This window comes from Streptopelia decaocto (genome assembly GCF_964273445.1).
Source record: "Streptopelia decaocto genome assembly, chromosome: 13".
Lineage (NCBI taxonomy): Eukaryota > Metazoa > Chordata > Aves > Columbiformes > Columbidae > Streptopelia > Streptopelia decaocto.
This window is the reverse complement of record NC_138668.1, coordinates 4,341,538-4,366,389: the sequence shown is the minus strand read 5'-3', so window position 1 is coordinate 4,366,389 and position 24,852 is coordinate 4,341,538. Positions and strand designations below refer to the sequence as shown.

Genomic DNA, 24,852 nt, shown 5'->3' with positions numbered 1-24,852 from the left:
CAGTCTCCTTGAAAACTGGGAAAACTACTGCAGCTGATGTGGTTTCAATGTTATTTACAGCACCAAGTGCCGCTGGAGCAACTCCCAAGGTCTTATGCTCAGCACAGCTCTGACCTAAGGGCAAATCCCACCGTGGCCAAGGGCCACCCGAGGTGCCACCACCCTTGGCAGCATGGAGGTGTGCTGCACACGCATGGAAACTGGGCACGGGCTGAGACGTGATGCCACCCCACTGCATGTGACACCCAAAATCGGACCGTGTGGAGAGACCTGGGAAGATCCAGACTAGAAATCTGGGAGAAGAGAAGGGGCTGTGGAGGGAGCTGCTGCTTCTGTCTTCTCTGAGCCATCACGGATGGGCATGGCCAAGAGCCATCCAAGGAAAGCAGCAAATTAAATCAAAGTCCCGTACGTCCCTAAGTGAATCCATCTCCGCTTCAGCCTGGATGGGAAGGAAGGACAAATCTCTGGGTCTCCAGCCATCCCACAACTTCTCCCACAAAACCACCTGAGAAGAGGAATCAGAGCAAACACACAGCAAGAGACTGAGCCATCAGCACTGGCACAGCCGTGCAAAGCCATCTCAGACAGCCGTCGTCTAGAGCTCTGGATAATTTAAGGCCAAGCATTACACCAGCTCAGGAAGCACAGTGAACTGCACCCAGAGCATGGTGAAAAATCACAAGTGCTTCCCACAATAAAACAGTAAATAATATGGCAAGACATATTGTCAGTAGAATAAAAGAAAAAACATTCAGTTCCACAGGAACCAGAAGTTTTCATTTTTTTTTTCACTAAAATACAAAAATAAAAGAAGGAAAGCACCACTTTGCAATGGACAAAGTCAGCAGATGCTGCCAATACAGCACCTTGCACCAGCGCTCAACAACTGCAAAAAAAGGTGAGGACAACTGTGGGGATCAGCAGCACCAGATCCGCCGGATGCTCAGACAACTCCCACGGGCACAGATGCTTCAGTGGAAGTTCTTGAATCCGGCCAAATTAGCCTGGAAATCTCATTACTCCCCAGCGTTGCTCTTACGAGCTTTGCAGAGCTTCCTGCCGGGCTGGGAATACCACACGGCCGTGGTCCCAGGGCGCTCGGGGGGCTGCAGCTGGAGAAGTGAAGGCCAACCCAAGCACAAGAGGTTGGGTTGCATTGGCCAACCAAGCAGCAGCAGCCACATCCTGCGCCCCCCACCTCACCCCTATAGAAAACCCCACACCTGCTCTTTGTTGCTTCCAGACAAGCATGGAATCTGCAGACCTTCTCAAAAGCCAAGGTGGTGGCCAGAGAGCCTTTTCCAACCTTTGACTGTTGGCCATCCCACAGAATGGCACAAAATGGGAGGCTTTTTGGTCAAGAATGGGGCAGTTCCAAGGAGAAAAGCTCCCAACAGGCACATATAAGGAGACCACCCGGCAACAACATGAGCTTGGCAAGGTGCGGTGGAGACACCAGCGCAGACAGCAAAGAGCTGTCCTGGCTGGGCAGGCACTGATGGGTTCAAAGGCAAGTGGCACCTGGGAGAGAAAAGAGCACCTGCCATGGCCAGGGACAGAGGCTGGGAATGACATGCTGGGCTGCTGGAGCCATCACCATGTCCTGGAGGAGCAGCATCCTCCACCTAAACCTGCTGCTCCCATCTGGCTCCTGCACTTGCAGAGAAGTTCAGGGACAGGAGCAGGTTCACGTCTGGGAGCTGCTCCTGGGAACACTCCCCGCAACCTCTCCTTTGGGAACATCCATTGGGCAATCTGGTGCATCTGAAGGGGATGAGCCCAAGGAGGTTTCTCCAACCCCCATGCCCAGGACAACAGAATTCACCCCCAGCAGTGGCCTGTGCATGGCACTAACTGCCCCTGTAAGCCGAACATCCCCTTCCTCCACACATCTGCTCCGTCCATAATCCTCGCTGTCCCTCCCCTAATGGGAAAGCAGCCAGAAAAGTGAACCAAAACCCTAATTATATCCCCAGCGCCCTGGTGATCTGCTGTGACTTTATCGGCGTGGTTGCAGCAGGGCTGAGGAAACGAGGAGGGAAGGGCTCCAAAAACCCACCCTTTCTCCTCGGCCGCAGCTTCACAACGGGTGCAAATCCCGTGCAATCTCAGGGTGCTGCCAGGACATGTCTAAAACCAACCTGTGCTCCTGTTCCACCTTCTCTCCCCAGGGACCCTTATCACCCAGAGCAAAGGAAACATTGCAAGAATCCCTTTATGGGGACAGGGAGTGGTGACAGCCATGGGTTGCAGCAGAAGAGCAGCCCAGAGTCTTACTGTTTGGCCATAAAATCATGGAGAAGCCACAACTACGGCACTTGGAGCCACGGGGCGTGCAAGAGCGGGGACCCCTGAGATTGCAGCACAGTGAGGGGTGCAATGGATACACAGCACAGCCCTGGGGTGCAATAGCAGAAAAATACGGGGGGAAAAAACCCTCCTGGGTAGGCAGGAGCTTTCCCCAGCTCCTGGAGCAGCCCAAGCCCCACATGCAGCACCTCTGCCCCAGGGACCTGCTCTCCCCTAACAGCAGAAGAGGTGACGGACGAGCCGCGCTGCCCGCGGCGGGTGGAAGCCACATTAATATACACAGAGAAATTAAATCCGCTCCTGGATCCCGCGGGAAGGAGGTGAAGGGTAATGTTAAGTTGCTGTGCACGTGATTTACCTATGGTAATTTTAACTTCCAGCAAGACCGAGTGGCTGTTTTATCTTGTCGCCTCCTTGCAGTCAGACAGCGACCGCAGGGAAGCGTCTCTTCCACAGCTTCGAAGGGACAAAATAAACAGTTCTTACAAAATACCTATTAGCAAAAGCACACTCACATGCTGTTACCTGATCTGGTATGAAGGACAAGCAGTATTTTGCTGTTTTGTTTTGGGTTTTTTTTTTTCTACCTTACATATCTTGCAGCCCATGATAACTCACCGAGCAAGACCAATAACAAAACCAGTCTGAGAATTCTCATTTTTCACCAGAAATGCCTCAAAACAGCACGGACAAAAGGTGGAAGGCTTCAGTGAAACCCCTGCATTCAGCAACCCTGAGAAAAGCTGTTTACAAAACCTCACTGAAGACCTCGGCTTGTCTCCACGCAAGTTTTAACCTGACAATGTCCCTTTCACAGACTTCAAACCTGATGAATAATGCATACCCGGGATAAACCAGAAATATAATATTCACTAATGCTTACCGTAACAGAGAAACAAGGACTGTGAATAAGTAATTTATTAACCTCGAACCGTGTTGCTGCTTGAACAGAGTACACACCTCGGCTTTCAGCCCCAAAAACACCGGCGCAAAGTTTGCTCTTGAGCATACCGAGGGTTGGCTGAGACCCCCCGCTCTCATCACACCCCCAGCACAAACATGCCTTGGCTTGGACTCTGCAAGATGGCAATGGGGGGGGAAATACCCCCCCGGAGAGAAAGGTTGGGAGCTGCCACCCTCCTTCCTTCATCATCCTCTTCCTTGGGGGCCGCAGCCGCCCCATCTCTGCCAGGACGGGGGTGGGAAGCCCACGACCCCGCGCTCGTCCACGGCTCCAGCCGCTTTCTCAAGCATTCCAAAATCTGGCCAGAGCCTCTTTTTTACAGCACACCCCCCTCCGCAGCTGGACGCCGGCCTAATTGCGTATTTATTTATTTCTGCATTTTCCCAGCTCCGTGCACACACTGGTGCAGGGTGGGGGGAAGCCGAGGCCGGCTCCCCAGGCGGACCCAAAAGAAACAGGGGGGTGCAGCTCCCCCCGTCCCCCCAAGGCCAGGAGGAAGCCGGGAAGCGCGGGGCCGGGAGCAGGAAGGGGGGGACGCCGCATCGCCCACCCCCTTTGCTTTGTGCGCGCGCTTGGGGAAATTAAAAATAGCTGCATCCATAGAGTGGCTGCAAGCGCCACAAAGAGCGTGTTGAGCGGAGGCAGCTGCAAGCTATTTGCTGCCCCTGGTAATCAGCATCTCGGCTTGCAGAGCCCCCCCGGCCCCTTCCTCCCCTGCCAGAAGCAGCCGCTGCCTTTCTCCAACCCACATGTGTCATGTCAACAATCAGCGAATACAGGATCTCCGCCGGGTAAAAAGGGGGGAACACGCTTTGATTTTGCGAGCTGCTTTGTTGCCTTGTTCAATTCACGTCCTTGGCCACCTCTCCGAGCTGTCACCGAGGGTTTTGCAGTGTCGAATCCCACCAGGTGAGGCCAAGATACCCCGGTGCCACCCAGCAGCGATGGGAACAGGGATGTGCCAGTCACCAGGATGACATTTCTTCCACGGATTCCTTTACGCAACAGGAAACCGGGTGCTATTGCCCAGCATTACCCAACCTGTAGCCCACTGGTGGTCCCCACCAACCTCAGCCCATGGCCCACAAAAGGGCTGGAAAGAATTAAAACCAATCTCGTCCCCACCGCCACATGGTGCATCTGGCAGGCTGTGCCACAGGGAGCTCGTTTCACACGCCCTCTCTGGCACCAAAAAATAGCAGAGAAAGAAACAACACTGTGGTTTTGCTGGTTCTTTTGGTTGGTTGTTCACGTCTCTGCAGACGGGCACACACACCCAGGGACTGGGGGATGCTCTGGAGCTGGGACCGGACCCCCACCGCTGCCGCCCCTTCCTCAGCTGCAGAGCTCCCACTGCATCCATCGTTTCAACCTCTCCGCCAGAAAGAAAAAATGGAAAAAGAAAAAATAATAAAAGAAAACAACCGGAGCAACTGCCCGTAGTAAATACTTGTGCTCCCATCTGTCACTCACCGCTGCAGCACTTGGGCCATCGCGGTTTCTTATTTTGTTAGACATTTACAGTGTGATGGGATGCAGAGGAAAAGCGGGTCTGATGCCAACATCTGAAGACAGGGCCCCAAGGTCTCACATGAGGGTAATTGTGCGCTCAGCAATCAGCTGTGTCATCTCATGACCAGCTCTGACATCGTCACATCCTCAATGCCTTCAGAGGAGGGTTTGATTTCTCCATTAATGTTTTGCAGTGGATCATGATTTTCTTTCACCGAGAGCCTGCAGCCAGGCTAGAGACCACGGGTATTGGGCCCAGGTTTCCAGAAGCCATGAAAGAAAAAACTCCAGCTGCTATAAGTGCCTGTATGCCTCTGCCCCCATAAACTAGATAAATGCAATTTAAAATCCAGCTCATTTCCGTCACTGCTCTTGCACACATATTCTACACAAAGATCTTCGCTAGGTCTCATGATGGAAGAGTAGGGAAAAAGCAGAAAGGACAGAGCCACTTGAACCCATTCTCGTTGCTCAGTGTAAGAGCGATTCCAGCTTTGCAGCTCGCCCTGCAGAACACAATAGGGGCTGTGTTGTTTCCAGGAAGGAAGCACCTGGGCCAGGTCATCAAAACTGCTCGTTCATTAGGAGGTCTGGCTGCATGGAGCTCTCCCAACTCTGCTTTTATCCTCTCGTCTTCTGTTAACTCCCAAACCTCCCACTATGGAGTGTTTCATGGAATCTCTCTCCCAGCTGGCAGCAAATGCCCTTCTCAGCAAACTTGGCCATGGACATCTGCGCCCTCCTCTATCCATGCTAGAGAAGACATGAACAGGAACAGCCAGGTCACCCCACCTAAGGTCACAGTAAACCCAGGTACTTTAGTCCCAGGTACTTTTGGGGCCACAGTGATGGTCCTTGGCCATGGACCCCGGTGCTGGGGCCATACCTGGAGGAGCCCTTCCCTGTTCTCTCAGCCCCACAAACCACTGTTTTACTACCCCGAACACCACACTAAACCAAACTGAAAGGGGGAAAATAGAAGAAGGTAGGGAACCATTCACGGGGGTGTTCACAAGGATCTTGACAGCAGGACCCACCCCCAGCAGCAGCTGGGGCCAGACACTTTGAGCAGACAGAAGAGGGAAGACATGAACCCCCCTGAAGCCACCGTTACAGGATCCCCACACCCAGCCCTAGCACACAACATGACACCAGATCAGCATCAAGCGAGACGCTAACATCAGAAAGACCACAAATGAAGATCTGCATGTCCTCCCAACTCCAAGCCTGCCTGGTCCTGGATTCAGCAATATCCTGGGGAACGAGTTCCCAGGACTCCCTGTAGGTTCATGGACTTATTTCCCTCCCCCAAAGGCAGCACTGAAAATCAAACACAACAAAACCATCAAAGATCTCCAAGCTCTGTCGGGAACCACCAGCACTTGTGCTGTCTCTACATCTCCCGTAAAGCAACTACAAGATGCACTTTATCACCTCTCCCTTGCACCCCAACTTCAGGTGTCCCTCTCCTGGAGGAGAAAGGATCACTGCTCCCCAAAATCATTCCCAACATTTCCTTATTTCTACTGCATCATCTTTGAGATACACGCTAAACATCCCAGGTGAAACCTCCCCATAGCCATCTTCCACCCCACTCCCCACCAAACCGGTTATTTCCCTGGCTCTGCATACTACGTGATGTCCCATTCACACCAGGACCATTGATGCAGAAGCTACTGGATGGAGCCATTTTCCCGTCCATAGCATAAACCGGTGGGACTGGCAGGGCACTGTCACCAGCATTTGCCGAGGTGACACGTCACCTCCGGACCATCGCAGCGTGCGGCCATGCAAGGGGTCGCTTTCCCGCTCTGTTGAGGTCAACCCAAAAACCTAAGGACCTGGGAAGAAAGTCCACCTGCTGCAAGACCAAGTCAGACCCACACCCTGGAAATAAAAAATCTGTGGGGGTCCCTGCCACCCTCCAAGCATTGAACAGCCGCTCTGCTCCAGCCTTTCTGTTTCAGCTCACTATTTAAATTTGAAATGCGCTTTGATTCAAGCCAAAAGCTTTTTATGCTCAACAGAAACTGAAAGTCTTGAAGATCTGGCAAACAGAGGCACTGGCAAAACTGCATGCATGGGGGGAGACAACGGGGACGAGGGGAACGGGGGTTTGTAAAGCCCGGTGCTCCTGTGGAGGAGGGGGCAGGGAGAGCTTGGAAACACTTAAATGGTGAAATGTGTGGAAAAGGCAAGGACAGAGAGGCCAGGATGTTTAAGGTTCGTTTTTAATCCCTGCCAATGAATTTCCATTCCGTGCCAAGACTGAAGTAAACTGCTTTGATCTGAAAAGGAGGAGAAAAAACACACGCACAGATTCTTGGCTTCTTAAAACAATATAGATGACAAAGGAGGGAACTACGATGAAAATCAGGATGGGGCAACTCTGCTGATGGTGACATTTTAAAATGACCCTTTCTTCTGAATGAAGACAATTTTGGAAGGCGGTTTATTAAGAAATAACAATTACAGGTGTCTACGCATCACAGCACTGGCAGGCACACATGGCTCCCTCACTCTGATCCCCCACCAGCAGCCACCAATGCTTACACCCCTCTCCCTTTTTACCCATTTGCCAATTCCTTAGGTTTCCGCGGCTGGGAGCAGGGCCTGGGGCCGTGCAGGTCTCCAGATGTGACCTGCAGGTCTCCAGATGTGACCCAGCAGCCCCCTGCACACTGCCAGACCTCCCACCTCTGAACTGGGCCCTCTTCTCCTATTTACACACCCGGTCCAGGGGTCCCGGTGCTCCCTCACCACTGCCAGATGCCGAGCTGGCCTCACTCTTCATCCCACCCCGGTCTCATCAGCTCCTGACCCCCCTCCCAGACATCGCAGGCTGGAACAGGGATGTCCGCTCCATCATACTGAGGTTAATGCTCTTATGATCCATCTGAATTCCTGATTTAGGAGCAGGACCACCATGCTGCGAGCCCAGGAAGGGTCTGCGATGCCGCTGTGGAGGATGAAACCACCCAATTCCATACACATGAGCAAACTCTTGCACGGAGGCTGCTGACTGCTGGTTTAAGCATCCTCTTAGACTCCACTCAGACACTGATCTTAATGTCTGTCCCCAGTTGTAGAAAGGAACTTGACTCCAGCAAATGCCAACCTAGTATAAATCCCAGCCCAAGGCAAGTGGCAGAGGGGTAAACTGAGGCACAGAGACTAGGCCTGGCCCATGGACATGTAATGATTCATTAAGATGCTGAGCTGGAGATCCAGACCCTCTTCTCTGATCTGCTCTAGCCATGGGGCTGGATCTGTCCCCAGGCAGTGCTGAGGCTGTCACCCACCCACAGGGCCAGGAGGGAGGGGACAGCTGAGGCCACCACCCACCCCTCCGGGAGGGAGGGGACAGCTCTCTCCATCCCCACAAACCCCCCTGCACCCACGGCCTCTCCACTGCGTTCCCACGCAGCAGGGCTCTATTTATAGAGACCTCAGCCGCTAATTATAGATCGCAGCAATCAAAACAAAAGAAGGCAAACGCTCTGCACTTGCTACTCTCTGGCTCCATCCCCTTGCCCTGGCACTACTTTTGTGGCAGCTCCCACACCGCAACCAAAACCACCCGAACCACCGTGGTACCGGGCTGCTCTCCCAGTGCCACAGCAGCACTGGTTTCACTGGGTGTTCCACCAGGAGGACCGAGACCTCGCACAGCGTGAGGCCGCGGCAGAGGATGCAGCTGCCAGCACCAGCGTGGGCATCTCCTCCCGTGCTGGGACGCAGCCGCTGGGCTGGCGGCAGCCAGGAGAGGTTTTGCTCACCATCCTGGCACATGTCCCCTCTTGTCCCCTCGAGTGACTGAGCACGATCCCTCCCAGCCCAGGCAGGGCTGTTTCCCCACAGGCTGAGAACTTTATCCTCTCTATTTTAAAATACTCTGAAGTACCAAAGGTTTCAACACTTTGGGTGACTCTAACACCTCCAAAACAAGTTTCTGGATGCGTTTGCCTTGGCTTAGGTATTATGGCAGGCTTTAGTCTTGCACTCCACGCAATGGAGAATCAGGGAATATATCTGTTGAGAAAACTAAGGAAGTGCCACAAGACTGGGAAGCACAGAGGGGCAAACGTCCTCAGACACTCACAATGCAGCAGCTCATCCCCAAGCCTGTCCCCAGCTCTCTGTCACCCTCTTTCCCACCTTCCCTCAACCCAACATAAGAGCAGTTTCACCATCCTCCAGTTGCTGTGGAGAAACGTCAACCCCTGTACATCATCCAGCCCAGCATGGAGGTTTATCAAACAGCAGCAATGAGCCAGGGCCGAGGGGTAACAACAGCGGTTCAGCATGGGAAGGCAACCCCGAGCGATCACACAACCTCCGCATCCAACCACAGCTGGGAGGGAGGAATTTCTGCACGTCTGAGCAGGCTCGGCTTAGCCAGGAACGGCTGCTGGCACGATCCATGCAGAGAGCTTTGCTTGGCATTCCCCGAGGCCAGACAGGCTCTGGGTGCAAGAGGGAGACCCCAGGGAGCGGGTCCAAGGGCTGGAGCTCCATGGCCTGTGCACATCCTCCCCCTCACAGCCAATGTGCAGAAATACTTTGGGTTCTATATGGCAGAGGAAGGGCAGACAGACAGAAGGATGGACACACAGAAAGAAGGTGGGTGAGCAGAGGCAGACTCAGGGTCAGCTCAGGAACACATGCAGGCAGGTGTCAGGAGGGGGCTGGATGCCAGCAGGGCGGCTGGTGCCCGCTGTGTCCCACCTTCTGCTAAGGGCTTTCCGTGCCCAAAATGCTCCAATCCAACACCAAACCTGACCCACCCATGGCAAAAGGCTTCTGCACCCAAGGCTGGCCCATCCCATGGTCTCTGCATACTGCAGCACCAATGTCTTTGGGTACTCCCCAAGGTCTCCCCTGCCTTCAGCCAGGCCGGGAGTGAGACGGGGGGGTGTCCCTGGTCAGGCACACAGGACCATCTCTGCCACCATCACAAGCTGGGACTCCCCTCCCTAGCCCACCTCTCCCTCCCCTCCCACTTTTACTAAGAGCAGAAATCGCCAAACCCACAAAATTAATGTCTAACAGGTTCAAGGAAAAGCAATTCAATCCCTGCTTGCAACAGCCTGGGAGGTCTCTGGCCAGCTGCCGCCCAGCTCCCGGCCCGCTGCGGAGATTGTCCCCACACCGAGGCCCCCATGGGACCCCCACTTGGCTCCCAGAGGGGCACACTTGGGGCAGATCATCCCTGCATGGGCTGCAAAGTGGATTCTCCATGCAAAAACAGTTGGGTTTTTTTGGCTCAGAGGCTTCTCCTCCAGCCCCAGTCCAGCCAGCATGGCAGGGGATGCTCTGGTGCTGCAGGCTGGAAGGAGTTGGGGGAGGTTGTGCCCAACTACGGCCAGACAACACCTTTAGCAGAGCCAGTGCAAACAGCAGCGTGGATCCCACACAGTGACGTGCTCTGCAGAAAGGTCAGGAGGGTATTTTTACACCATGTGTCAGACCCTGACGAGGAGGAGGGAGCCATGACCATCTCCTCCATCTATGGCCACGGAGAGACTGGACCCAGCCCTCCTGTCCTCCTCAGCAGCACCCATCACACCACGCGGTGCCATGGGACAGTGAATCCAGTGCCCCCCCAGAATGCAAAATGGAAAAGACAAACAAACAAACCAACCCGTTACAAATCGGGTTTTCCCAACATCCTTTCACCTCTCCTGAGATTCAGGGTATGTCCCCACCCCAGCCAGCCACACGCTGCTGCCCTGTCACTGTAGGACATGAAACACCAGCCCAGTGCGCAGCCAGGTTGCTGAGACACTAAAAATGCACTGAAAGCCTCCACTGCTCCTACCCGAGACTTCTAAATTATTTAGGGCACTTGGATCAACCCCAAGAAAAAAATACAAACAAACAAGGCATGAAACTCGAGCGATGCTCGCTGTGCTGCCGTGCCCCACGGAGCCCTCGCAGGAGGCAGCGGCGGAGGACTGAGGCACGAAGCCCTCGCAGGAGCCTCCCGGCTGCAGAGGCAGGTCCCCGCATGTCCCCACAGGTCCCCACATGTGCACACATGCTGTCCCGCGTCCCAGCGCTCCCAGTTTTGCCAGGCTCCCGCTGTGCCGTGCCAGCATGGTCAGCCAGCCTTGGGCACCCTCTGTAACCAGGAGGAGAAATGAGCAGCCCAGTTTCCCCTGGGCTCATCAGCCCTGCTTCCCAGCTCGCAGCGGATGGGAGGGTTTCCCTTCCTCTCCCCTGTCTGTTTTTTCACTCCAAAGCGAGTGAGTAGCGGGAAGGCGTTCTAGCTGACCTGCTTTCCACAGGCATCACCTCCTTCCCGGGCACTGCCAAGGAGATTCACCATCACCAAACCCCATCTGGCACCGAGGAACGGGACAGAAATGATGGGTGATGCCCTTGGGGACCCACCCCGTGCTTCCTGCCAGCATGGGATCTGTGGGCAACTGATCAACCCCACATCAGGTGGGACCCACACGCCTCCATTCTTCACAGACTGTTCACCACCATCCCATGCAAACCCAGCCAGGTGTTAAGTCAAACCCAGAAAGCAAAACTCTTCACCAGTCCGGCAGAGATCTCACCACACTGCATACCGGGAGCATCGCCCAGGTTGCTCCGAGGGCAGCAGAAGCAGCCCCAGCTCCCCAGCACGGGCAGCCTGGTCCCCACAGCCCGAACACGGCCGCAGCCCCCGCCACGCAGCACTCACCATCTCGTCGAGGGCGTAGCGCAGCAGCCCGTGCTCGTAGAGGATGAAGAACCGACGCTGCCATTTCTAAAAGAGAAAACAAGGCAGCAGGTCACAGCAGTGCCCAGCGGCCCCCAGGCCTCACCGGGGACACCAGAGCTGCGTCCACAGAGCTGGTGATGAGAAAAGGCACCGAAACCCTTTGTGCTGAGTGCACTGGTGACAATGGGCAATGTGTTTCACCAAGCACTGGAATACAGCTGCCAAAAATGCAGAGGGGGGACCCCCCAACAGTGCAGAGACCATTCCTAAAAGGTGCTGAGAGTTGCAGAAGTACTTCTGCTCAGCCCCTCACATCCCAAACCCAATTGTTTGGGGTGCTGTGGGCTTTGCAAAGCAAGGTCCTGTGGCTTTGCTGGAGGTCTGCTCACACCAGCCTACCTTGCTCAACGCTGATTTAACCGCCTGGCTTCGTGGGCACCTAAGAAGAGGCTGTTTTGGGGCTGTTTCCCCACCTCACTCGTCTCTGCATTCAGACAGACCTCAAGCTGGCCAGGTTTAACCATACAGGGGACAAAAATAACCAGACACAAGAGACTCCAACTCCTAGACTGGAACTAGGACTTTCTTCTTCTTCTAAAGAACGTCCCCAAGCCCCATCACTGCTCTCCAGGAGACCCAAGACCTGCATGGCACCAGATGGATCCCTCAACCAAGTGCTCCCAACCCTCAGCTTCATCCTGCAGGATCTATTCAACACAGGGTGCTGCAGGGTGACAATGTGTCCCGTTAGATGTCCCCCAGCAGTGCCTAAGCTCGGTTTGGATGGTGGCTGCCCCTGCGGTGGTGGCACTGTCCAGGTGGTCCTGGCTCCCCCGGCACCGCGCTGGCATTGCTGCTTCTGCAGCTGCACAGCAAATGAGATTGGAGAACTGATCTGGCTGGAAAAGTGCCTTTTTTTTCCTGTGTGTGCCAGGTTGTTTTCAGCCAAGAGCAAAAACTGGTTGAGCAGGCTGAAATAGAAAAAGTCCTGGATTCATAGCCCCAGTGCAGCAATTCTTATCACACTTTTCTCAGCCCTTCAGGCAAAGTCCACGGTGTTCAGGGACAAGCAAAACTACCAAGGACCCTGTGGACCTCCACACACACCAGCTCAGCCAGCAGCCTCTGCTCCGAGGGGGCAACGAGTCCCATGTCCCCTCGATGTTGGACCAGCAAGCCTGCAACTGTGACTCCAAACAATGACCCATATACCCCAGGCTGAACTCAGAACCCAATTCTTGTTCACTCCAGATAGATTTTTTTTTTTTTAATCACTAGCAGCTCTGAGAGCATTTTGGCTGCACGACAGAGGGTTCACAGACTGTTGCCATCCCTCCCACGCACGAGACAGCCCTGTTCTGGCCACCTCGGCAGCAAGTTCCCTGGAAGATCAGCTTGGGGACAGGCTGGGAGTCCTCGTCACAAGCCAGCGGTGAAGGGACGTCAGCCTGGCCACATCCTTCTGGGCCTCACACCCCCAGGGCAGCAAAGCAGTGGATGCTCCAACCCCACATGATGCTGCTGTTTCCGCAAGGCACCAGCAAACCCCTTTGAGCAGGAGGTGAGTGTGTCCCGCTCTCTCTGCAGGTCTCTGCTGCCAACACACAAGGTTTCAGAGCTCTGCAGGGTTATAGCAAACGGGAATCACCTCTCAGGCCCTTCCTTGCTGCGCGACCTGCCTGACACAGGTATCTGCATTAAGGGATGGGATGCAGCCTCCCTTCAGGGCTCTGGGCATGCCCATGGGGAGCTGCGGATAATACAGTGGTTGTTTCCAAGCACCCATAGGGAAACTGGGTGCCTTGCTGATGGTCCCAGAACGGCTCAGAGCCATCCAGCCCACACCCCACCAGCCTGAGAGCCTTCCTGTCAGTGTGGCACAAGTCAGGCCAACCAGAGCAGCATCAGGGCATCAAAAAGCAACAGCAGTAAGCAATAAAACTGCAGGGACTGAGCCCGCCTAGCACAGGAGAGCTCACACCCTGGGGAACACACTGGAGCCCTGCTGCAGGGAACATCTCCCGGCCTCCGGGTCTGCACAGGTGATGGGTGCACGGAGGTGCCACCTCCATGGGCAGGGACCGGCTCTCGCTGCTCCTTCTGCCACCCACACCCACGGCATGGGGAGGGGACGTCATGGCTTCACTCACCCGGGAGCGATGGACGGGGTTGTCAAAGTCCGTTCCTTCCGGGGCCAGCAGCAGCCAGCCGCCATAAATGGGTTTGGCCTGCAAAGAAACAGGGAAACACATCAGGTGTAGAAGAGAAACCGGCTCAACGTGGACCAGCACCAGAGGGGATCGATGGCTGTGGACCAGGGGAAACTGCACCAGCCCCCAGCACAAAGGCAGCTGCATGAGTTCAGGCTCCGGCACACAGGTAAACTCAGCCCTGCCAGCACAGGGAACACAATGCCTGATGGCAACCTGTGGTGTTAAACACACTGTGTGCAAACAGGATTGAGACGACAACTCGGGAGTAGGTAAAACCCCAGCCTTAAGCACCAAACTCGGCTACTTCTGCGCAGCATCGCGCCGAGAGCACCGACGGCGGGTACCGCGGTGTCACAGAGCCCGTCCACACCGGCAGCTCTGCCCCTCGCTGCCGGCAGCGCACCTCGACTCCAAAGCAAAGACATGTTCCAAGAGGAGAGCTTGATGTTTTCCTTTTGTTAATTAAGAGAGGGAAAACTACGCGGTGCTGGCGGCTCTCCAGCTCGCAGCCGCTTCCCGTGCAGCCCAGCAGCCCCTTCCCCGCGGGGGGGTCCCCGCCAGCAGCACGGGGCCGAGCACGCAGGAAGGTCAGAGCCAGGCGGACGGAAAACAGTTCATTCAGCCAGCCGGGAAGAGAAAGGGAAAGAATACCCGGAAAGAAATGCGTTACAGCACTGCCATTTATCAGCAGGAAAAATAAAATCCAGGCTCCTTCTTTCCACCAGTGGTTTGGACACAGAAGCGGCCGGAATGAAGCAGACCCAACACCATGGTGGGATGGGGATGGGCACCGGGCATGTTCTCCCCTGCAAAGTCCTACGGGCACTGGTCCTGCTGCCTGTCAAGCTGCAAACTATTAGCCAACACCATTCCTGGCAAGTGCTGGGGCCAAATTCTGGTGCAAGAGCAGCAAGGCATTGCCACACCGGTGAGGCGGCTCCGCAGAGGGACCGGGACAAGCCAGGACGGAGGAAACCTGGGACAAATCCAGCTGCAGGAGCCCCCAGGTCTGGGGATGCTGCTTTCCACCACAAAACATCCCTGCATGCCCATCCCCAGACCGGCCCGGCCACACGTACATTCCCAGCTCCTCTCAATATTATTTGGTTAATCTTGTTGCTTTCATTCTTTTTTTTTTTCCCTTCTACTTTTCCTTAAAGCTTAAAACTGTTTCCAATTCAGTACCTCCCCTAGATTCCTCCTGCCAGTTTCTGTGGTTTTGTAATGTTAAAAAAAAAAAGTTTCCCCTCTGGAAAAATCCCTGCAAACAATAGAAGAAACTGCCTATGCACCAAAAACTGTCAAACGCATGAAGCACTGAGTAAGCAAACTGGAAACAAGCTGGAGGAGCCCTTTTACTGTTTATGAAGTGAAAATAAATAACAAAATCTCTTATCCCCCCCACGGCAATGTGACATATCAGCTCTAGGTGTTGCTCTGCCGGCAGCTGGGAAAACACGATTTGAGGAGACCTTCCTTCCCCCTCTCTTTAAAGGGCATTAAAAACAATGAAAATGGAGTGCTGGGAGTGGGATCTAATTTGGGGGAGTTGCTTCCCTCCCTCCCAGGGGCTCGGGGCAGCCCCGCCACCCCCGTCCCGCTCACCTGGGCGCTGGTGCCCTGCTCGCCCGTGGTCCCCATGCTGCCCCGGCACCCGCGCGGCCCCGCGCCGCCCACGCTGCCAGCGCCGGCAGATCCGGCCGTGCCCCGGCACACCCCGGCACAGCCCGCCCCGCGCCCCCACCCTAACGCGCCCATGCCCACGCCAGGGGAGGGCTTTGGAGCGGGGATCCCACCGCTCCCCATCACAACGGGGTTCGGCCACGGCCGCCCGTGCAGGCTGGGCAGGGCCACCTGCAATGGCCTTTCCCAAGGATCTCTTCTGTTTTACGGGGAGAAAGGCAAAATGGCAAATAATGACCCACCGGAGAGGTTGGGAGTGAATTCAACAGGTCACTGCGGCAAGGAAGGGAGGTCCCCAAACTCCGACATGAGGTAATTGCAGTGGGCCCTGAACAACCAGCTCCGGTGCTTAAGATGGCATCACAAGCAGCCTCCACCACCCAGGAACGAGGAAGAGGATGACAATGAAGGCGGGGCACAGTGTCCCCAAAGCTTGGCACCACCACATCACAGCAGCACCCCAAGGAGCCCTCAGCAGTGATGCCTTTGGCTGCTCGCAGGGTTCAGCCCTCCTCCATCCCCAGATTTATCCATCCATGCCCCAGCACAGCCCCTGGGCACGGCCAAACGCTCAGCCCAGCAAACCCTGGGCATAATCTCTCCCCAACACAAGCTACAGCGCTGCAGCCCTCCCGCCGGACCATCCTGCCCCCAGCACCCCACTGCACCCCAGCAGCATCCCACTGTGACAAACAGCGGGCACGTCCAAGTGTGACACCAAGGACAAAGCAAACATGAAACCCAAACAGGGGACACCATCACCAGGGTGAGCAGCGAGCAGCCTTAACCTCATATCACAGGCGTCAAGCCCTGCCCGACCTCAGGCTGGCTCACACCCCTCCGCAGGAATTATTTTGCCCTCAACTGCTCCAATTTTGGCTCAACTGACCATATATAAAGCACCAAGCACCTGAAATACACGCCCTTAACATAGAACATGGTCATTTTTTACCGGCATCACAAAAAAGCTCCAGTGGGCTATACTTATTTTGGCAGAGGCATCCAAATTCAGATATTGAAACCAAAATAGCTGAAAGGTATGAATTAGAGCCAGCCGGTGTGGGCAGCCCAGTTCCACCCACCAACAGATGAACACACAGCAGTGCTTTTTAAAGCCAAACCAAAACAAGCTACTGCTAAAACCAAGCAGATGCCCAGAGAGGTACAAAACTAAATAAAAGGGATACGAATTAGCATACAAAGTGTCTGAAATAAGCCCATCGCACCTGCATTGGAACAGCCCTGCTGAAGCAAGGCTTAAAATAAACCCGCTCGATGCCGCTGCGGGAGGCAGGTCCAGGGGGGTGTTCACAGCACCGGGACGGAGCTGGAGCCGCACGACGCTCCGCACCAGCTCGGCTTCCTCTGGAGGGCTCAGTGAGAGGAGAAAAATGTAACATCCAGCACTGAGCAAGAGCTCAGAGCAAAAACTTTCCCTGTCCAAGCAGATCTGTCCAACCTCACGTGCAGGGATGGTGTCAGAGCAGCCCCAGGGTTCCCAGGATGCCTTTGACGATGCAGAGCCCCGTTCGTCTCCCGTGATGTCCCAAGGGCAGCTCCGCGCGGTTTCCCTGCAGGCAGCAGCGATGCGGGATGCTCGGGCACCGGGCAGCTTTGCTTTTATCCAGGCAGCTCCTGGCTGAAGCCGCAGAACGAGGTGGAGAGCAGAGCAGAGGGCAGCTGCTGGCAGCAACGCTTCCACGCCTCGGGTGGGGTGGGACGGCGCTCCCAGGGCAGGCAGGAAGAGCAGAGCCGGTTCCTCCGGCACGGCTCGCGGTGACGAAGCCAACCACCCACCACAACCTCAGCCGGGAGGTGCCGAAGCCGCTGCCTCACCACCCCGGGAAAGATCTGCAGGCACCTTGCCACCAAAAAAAAGGTGATAAAGCCACAGAGCCGTCCAGGGGCATCACCAAACAGAGGGTGCAGCTGAGTCAGAGCCCCACAGTGCCCTGTCCCGTCCCATGGCAACAGTAGAGGCTGACTCAGGCAGAAGTGTCCCCATGTCCCCGCTCTGCATCCTGTCACACCTCTGGAAACGCCCAGGTGTCCCACCCCACCCTCAGGACCCGTCACCACAGCTGTGTTGCAGGTGCTCTGCAGCCCCTCACCTGCCCCTCAGGTCGCTGCTCTGGCCACTGCACCCGTCCCCTTGGCCCGTGTCACATCAAGGGGGACACTGCCTGCAGCCCAGGGCTGGCGCTGGCAGCACGGCGGGTGGGAGGAAGCGGAGAAGGAAGCGGCCCCAGCTCGGTTTACACAAAGCTGTCAAGTTGATGCTGCCCAGGCACAGACAAACCAGCCCACCCCAACCAGCTCCACCAGCACCGGGAATGTGGTTCCCAGCAGCCAGGAGACTGCACTTGCAGGACATGCAGAGCCACTCAGCACTTTCCAAGGCATGAGGTGATACAGGAACCCTGCACATACCCAGGGCAGAGTGGGCACAGCCCAGCCACCTGCTTCCAGCAGGCAGGACAGGCCACAGGAGCCTGACAGCCCATGGAGCACCAGGTCACAGGGCTGTGACACCAACCAGCATGCCCACTGGACACCTGCAGTGTTTGTTGGCGGTACCTTCACCTCTTCCCTGTGATCAGCCAGCCGAGCAGGGTGCTTAACAGCACCCAGCAGAGCCACACGGTGCCCGCAGGAGCTCATCGCATGAGGGGGAATGGGAAAGCTCTGCTGACACCCACATCTCCTCTGAGGGTCCGGTCACAGCCCCGTGGCAGAGCAGCCACAACCCCACTGGGGTGCCAGGACAGCCACACGTGGTGGGGATGCCCCCACAGCCAGTCCTCGCCCACCACAACGTCCAAATCCATCACTGGGAGAGACTCCCGGCTCCAAGCGCATGGCAGGAGGGATAATCTGTTTAGGCTGCCGGCAGACGTAATCAGCCTGTCTCAGATGGAGGCAGGGCTTGTTTTGTTCAGGCTTGGCAACTGAACGGGAAGGGGGAAAAAAAATGGACTGTTGCAGCAGAGCTTTAGCCTCTGCCTCCAATGCCAAACGCAGAGAGTACTCAGTACAGAGGGTGCTCAGGAACAGGGTCACAGCTCTCAGCTGCACCCACAGGAGACCAGAGTAGGGACAACACAGTCACCGCCACCCGTGCACCAGCTCCCAAGCTGCTCAGGGATCCTGAGGGGCAGGAACCCATTTCTGGCACGGCTCAAGGGGAAAGTCACCACAAACACTGTGGTTGCAACCTCGGAAGAGGAAATCTGGGCAGTTTCAGCCCCGCTCCGCTCTTGGTTTTGCACACCTTGGAACCCGAGAGAACATCGTTGATGGGTGAGTCGGAGGAGCTGTCACCTGGCAGGAATGGGGAAGGTGACACGGTGTTTGGAGCAGGAATGGGATGCGATACCCAAGCAGGCTTTCCTGCCCACAACACGGCTTCTAGGAACTGAGAGTCAGGCATCGCTTCACATTTTGTATGCTCCCAGCGGGATGCCACATGGAACCACTGCAGACCCACAAGCCCGGCCGGTGGGAGGCTCTGCAAACACCACCGTGCAAACCCGCGCTCCAGGGACATAACCCAGCCTTGGCAGTTCAGCCACACACATCTCAGTTTCCCTGCCCATGCAGTATTTCCCCTCCGTTGTATATCCTTCAGCTACATGTGGCAGAACGGGGCCAAACCCAGCACGGGATGCTGTGTGAAAGCACCCTCCATCCCCCAGCTCCATATCCAAGTGGCTGCTCGCCGCCCCTGGGTCCAGCCCAAACTGTGGTTTTTTTCCAAGCCAAGACCTGGGCAGCTCCTGGGGACAGCCCTGGACACATGGGGACAGTCCCCTCTCCATCCACCTCCTGCAAAAACACATTTGCACAGCGTTGCTGTGGGCAGGAGCCAGCTGCTGCCAACACTTTCATCACCAACACATCTCATCACGCCGGAAGATGCCAAACCAGTCTGGACAGACCGGACCTGGGGTGCGAGGAGCAAGAGGCACCACTGCCACAGGGCGGCTGGCGGGCACCGCGCACGGCACAGCCCTCCCGGCACACCGGCAGCCCTGACCAGCCACCACAAACACCAAAGAAAGGAGCTGCCTGGGCAGTTTGCCGCGTGGGCAACGGGAGCGACCAACTCACTGGAGGAACAGGAAGGAGAAAGGTTGAATTCACCCTTCGTGCAAACAGAAGGTCTCCTTCTGCAAATACCCTGGTCCTGGCCCCAGGGCTGCGCTCAGGTCCAAGTGGTGCCATTGGCTTGGGCAGCCAGAGCAAGAGCTGCAAGGGGCCAGCTGCAGTGTGCATGGGCAACTTGTCAAGCAGCAGCAAAATGGAAGCGGGAAGGGATAGGATTTGCAATCCCAGCTCACCCTCCTCGAGCAGCCCCAAAGCCCAGCGTGCCCCACAGCGAACCGGTGTATCTAACCACAAATCTCCCACAACGGGGCTTCCTCAGCGCCCGCGAGAAGCCGCAACATCTCTCCAAAGCGCTGGAGAGGGGATTTATTGCTTCCTCGGGTGCCACAGCAGATAAGGTGTGGCACCACGCAAAAAACCAGCAGCAAATAAGTGTGCAAGGGGGATGGTTCTCCAGCACCCAAAGGCACTGCCATGCCCCTTGCCCTGGGCCATGCAGAGGGTTAAGTGCACCCAAAGCTGGCGCCAGTGCCCAACCTGACATCCCTCCTGAGCACCTGCTGTCCAATGGGGACACTCCCCGGGGTGGGACAGCCACCAGCACCCTGCCCACCCCAGCTCCTCTGCCCACGACCCCGAAGTCCCTGCCCAGTGCAGCCACCAACGGAGGCGGGTTTGACATTTGCAGAGAATCTCCCCCTGTTCAGTCCTAATAATTAGTCAAGTACAGGCAGATTTTTGCAGCATGATACAAGCAGCCGGGAGCAGGGAATGCCAGCATGGGGGTCACTTTCCAGGAAAGAGGGGGCTTTTCTTCCCCCAAAGAGCAGGGTGTGGAGGCGAAAGCGTGCCCGGGACATGATCCCTCACCCTGCCACCCTTTGGACAAGGCGCAAAGCCAAGATAACACCCCAACCCAGGGCATCGCAGCCCCATCGATGCAATGTCCCACAGCAAAGCCAAATCTGCAACCCAGCGCTGACACCCTCCATCCTCAGGGCTGCTCAGCATCCAAAACAGTAGGAAAGTGATAATGTCCAAGGAAGAGAGATGGAAATAAGCACCCCCCTGCTGCTGGGCAGGGGGGTAACGGGCCAGAGTGGGAGGAGGCAGTGGGAAAAGTCTGTGAGTTCCATTTTCTAACTGGGTGGTCCTCTGGGTATCCATGCCATGGTCTCAAAAAAAAAAAAAAGAGAAAGAAAAAAGAAAATAAAAGGCACTGGTAGCTGGATAGACGTCCTCAAATTCCTCTATCTGTGCCAGTCCCCATGCCCCAAGAGAGCACACGCATGGAGAAAATTAAAAGCAACTGCTTTACGCTCTGCTTTTCTTCCAATTCAGGTCAAGCATAATTTTGAGGTTAATTCCCAGTCTGTCCCTGTCATGGGGGCTTCATCTCCCTTACAAGCCAAGGGCATGTGTGCGCACGGGCCAGCCGGCGTGGAGAGCAGAGCCCACCCCATGCCCTGCAAAGCCCTGGGGGGCTTCCCCAGGAAGAGGGTCCCGCTGGCCAGGCCGGCTCTCTCCTGGAGGTGGAAGAAGGTCCTCAGGAACCCTGTGTCCGCCCAGGCAGGCTCTGGGAAGCTGACCCTCCACATGAGGTTCGCGGGACATTACAGGGGACCACACGGTGCCAGCACAGGCACCTCTTGCCAGGAAAGAGGGAATTCCCACAAGAAGGGAATTTCTGCCGTGCTGGGAAAAAGGGGCAGCACAAAGGGAGTTGGTGATGGGTGGGTGGAACGTCCAGGACAGAGACACCCAACCGCACCATGTCTGCCAGGGACCATGGCCAGATCCTGTCACCACGCAGGGCTCTGAGTGCCCACGTTGGGGCTCGCGATCATTGGGGTAGACCCACAGCGACAGATATTCCCAAGGGGGGAACAGACGCAGCAACTGACCCAGTTTTTCCCATGCCATACAGGCACCCCAGAAGGTCAAACACAAGCTGGGGATGGGGGTCAGGGCCACGTCACCTCGTGCCTGTGGCCCCGGGGGGATGGCCAAGGCTCCAACGGGTGGTGGGACCACACATAGACACCCCAAGTCACACTGACCCCCGCCCGGTAGCACAGCCACGCAGAAAAACAACTCGTGAACGCAGCGCTCCCGGGATTAGGGACTTAGCGTCCACGCAGCCCTTTGAAGTTGGAAGTGCTAAGTCCGATTATTATTAGAGAGCTCCAGCTCATTAATCCTGATGTTTGGGGCTGGATTCCCCCTCCTGCCCCTTTCCTAATTCAGTTCCCGAGTACGATGGCAATCCACTAATACTAAATATTTGTGACTCTTTGCAAACATGCGCTGGTGTCTGCCCTGAGCAGCTCCAGCCCCCCCAGAGCACCCCGGGAAGCAGGAGGAGCAGCTCCTAACACCCACACAGGTATTTTTATATAATAAAAATCCAAAAGGGACATGAGTGCGTAAGCGTGAAGTACCTTCACCTTTCCTGCAAGCCAAGTGGAAAGGTCAGATGACTCAAAAGCACTTTTCTAGCCTGACTCTAGGTAATCACCAACACAGCCCCTGTCCATGGGGTGAGCTGAGCACAGAGCCCCCACGCTGCAGCCCGATATCCCCTCTACCCAAACCAAGACTAAAGAAAAACAAACAAACAAACAATTAAAAAGGCAAAGAAAACCAGAGCTGTTAAATGAACCGTTATTCCTGGGTGTGCTCCGGAATGAGCACACCCCCACATCCCGCCGGGCTGCTCGCTGCGGCGCGGAGCCTCCCCCGACATGGGGCACGAATTCGGAGGGGTGGTGGGGAAGCGCTGGACCGGCCGTGGCCAGGGGCTGCTCGGCCAGGCGGGAGGGTGCGTGCATGCACCACACACTGCCTGAGCCACCATCTTATCTGGGAAGCGGGATTACTTCACCCCAGCTGCAAGGGAGAAGCCCAGCAGGATTGTGCTGTTTTCCCAACCGGAGCCCCCCGCACAGGGCCCGGATCCGGCCATGGGGATGACCCCGTCCCCACACAAGCCGGCCATGGTGGCAGCCCCACGGGAACAAAGCAAATGAGAGGCTGCCTGAAACACGGCTCTGGGTCCCCAGGGAGGGCGGCAGGCCCCCCGTGGCAGGGACAAGCAGGCACTATGGGGGACAATGTGCAATGCTCTGAACCCCCCAATAAAAATAAAAAAGCTTTGCACCCAGAAGGCAGCAAAACCCCAGGCGGGGCAGCGGGAAGGGGCTGGCCGGGAGCGGGGGGCTCTTCCCGAGCCCCCTCTGGGACGGCTCCTTTGTCTGGGCATGGCCACAATGCTCCCCGCCGCCCGCCCCTTCCCGCACACACCACGGCATTTTTTCCAGCTACATTTTTTCCATATTAGCCCTCAGATTTCATTATGCCCCCCCCTCTCCAACCTTCCCCCCCGCCCCCCCCAGGCGAGCACAGCAATATGTCTGATCTCATTGCCATAATAGGATTGGGAGTGGGGATGTCAGCCCTGGCCCACAAAGGTGTGGGAGGAGGGAGGGTGGCCCTGCTCCCTGCACCCCAACACTATGGACAGGCCCCCCCGCCACAAACGCCCCCTGCGACGGGTGCGCGGGCCTCCGGGCCTGCGTCAGGCCTGGGAGGAAGAGGAGGAGGAAGGCCCAGCCCTGACAGCCTCAGCCTGCCCGCACAGACCCTCACCGGCAAGGGACTGGGGTCACCTCCCCGTCCCCCCAGGAAAGCAGGGGACTATAGGGTGAGGGGGCCACGTCCTGCAAGTATGGGTGGGGATGTTTCGTTTGCAGTCAAGTTTCTCCCAGGACTTTCAGGATCTCCTGATGGAGCCCAGAGGATCCCCGGGTACCTGCTGCTGTGCACCCCAAGACAGGCTGGGGTCACCCCAAGCGCAGGTGCCAGTCCCCAGGTGGCTTCAGGAAAGGGGTGAGCCACCCCGGTGCCTCCTCCCATGGGGCGCCATGCCCTAAGGGACCTGTGGGGATGCCTGGGTATCTGTGGGGTCAGCAGGAACCCCATGGGACCCCACACCATCCATGGGGTCAGCAGGCACCCCGTGAGACCACACACCACCCTTGGGGTCAGCAGGCACCCCGTGAGCCCCCTGGACATGCTACAGGACCAGAGAGCACCCATGGGGCTTCTGAACACCCCATGGGATTCATGGATACCTGGAGGTCCCTGTGCTATCTGTGGGGTCAGCAGGCACCCCATGGGACCACACACCACCCATGGGGTCAGCAGGCACCCCACGGGACCCCTAGGCACTACGGGATCAAGGAGCACCCATGGGGCTCCTGAACATCCCATGAGATTTGTGGACACCTTTAGGTCCCTGTGCTATCTGCGGGGTCAGCAGGCACCCCACTGGACCCCACATCACCCATGCGAGCAGCAGGCACCCACAGGGCCCTACAATATTTATGTGACCAGCAAATACCCCATGGGATCCCTGGAGATCCTACAGGAACCTGTGATAACCGTGGGGCCAGCAGGCACCCATGGGACCTTCTGCTATGCGTGGGACCCTAAGACATCCACGGGACCCTACACTATCCATAGGATCCTAGGCTCTCCATCAGGCCACCCGTGGGACTCTAACCTACCCAGTGCACCCCAAGGTACCCGTGGGGCCACCAGGCACCCACGGGGCTCTACACCACCCACGGGACCCCAGGCTCCCCACGGAGACCCAGGCTGCCCTGGGGCCGGACGTGTGTGGGCGGGCAGGGGGCGGAGCCCCGGGGCGGATTTTGGGGGGAAAACAGTGGATTTAGGGGGAAGGTCTCACCTGGTTGAGATCCTCGTCATTGAGTAGGTGGGACTCGCGGGGCTTGAAGCAGTTCTGGCACTTGCTCTTGTTGAAGATGTTGGCCTGGAACTTCCTGCAGGGGTTGTCCTTGGCGGCCATGGCGCGCCCCGCGCCCGCTGCGCGCCCGCTCAGCGCCCCGCGGAGCGCCCGCCCGCCGCCGCGCCCATCGCCGCCCCGCGCCGCCCGCCCCGCGGCCGCGGCCTCCGCCTGGCGCCTGCGGAGCGCGGGGGGGAGCGTCGAAAAAAGGAAAACAAACAAGCAAAAATCAAATTCCCCGAACAGCAACCCAACAACGACCCAAAAATCCAAGAAATAAAAGAGGTCGAGTTAAAACCGGGGACGGGAGCAAACGGCAAGGCGGCCGCCTCCGCTGCGGCTCAGCGGGCGAGCATGGCCCGGCGGCACGGAAAGGCGCGTAGAGGCCGCGGTGCCCTCGCCCTGTGAGGCTGGGCTGTGCCGGGCGGTGCGGGGCCCGCTGGCTCCGGTGCGGCGGCGGGTGCTCGGCGCTGCGGGCGCCGCTGCCGACTGCGCCGCCCGCAAAGTTTCCAGCGTCGCGGAGCCAGGCGGA

At 56.9% G+C, this 24,852-nt stretch overlaps 1 protein-coding gene across 3 annotated transcripts in view; it reads right to left on the bottom strand.

Annotated features, from left to right (window-relative positions):
• Nucleotides 1-24,839, bottom strand: part of MPRIP (myosin phosphatase Rho interacting protein) — an 80,982-nt gene extending 56,143 nt beyond the window's left edge. For all 3 annotated transcript variants that reach the window (XM_082064790.1, XM_082064789.1, XM_082064788.1), the window contains exons 1-3: nt 24,264-24,839; nt 13,658-13,735; nt 11,487-11,552 (exon numbers count right to left, since the gene is read on the bottom strand). In XM_082064790.1, coding sequence (XP_081920916.1) covers nt 11,487-11,552; nt 13,658-13,735; nt 24,264-24,383 — 264 coding nt within the window. In that variant the 5' untranslated portion in view covers nt 24,384-24,839. The remainder of the gene's footprint in view (nt 1-11,486; nt 11,553-13,657; nt 13,736-24,263) is intronic.
• Nucleotides 24,840-24,852: the final 13 nt, after the last annotated feature.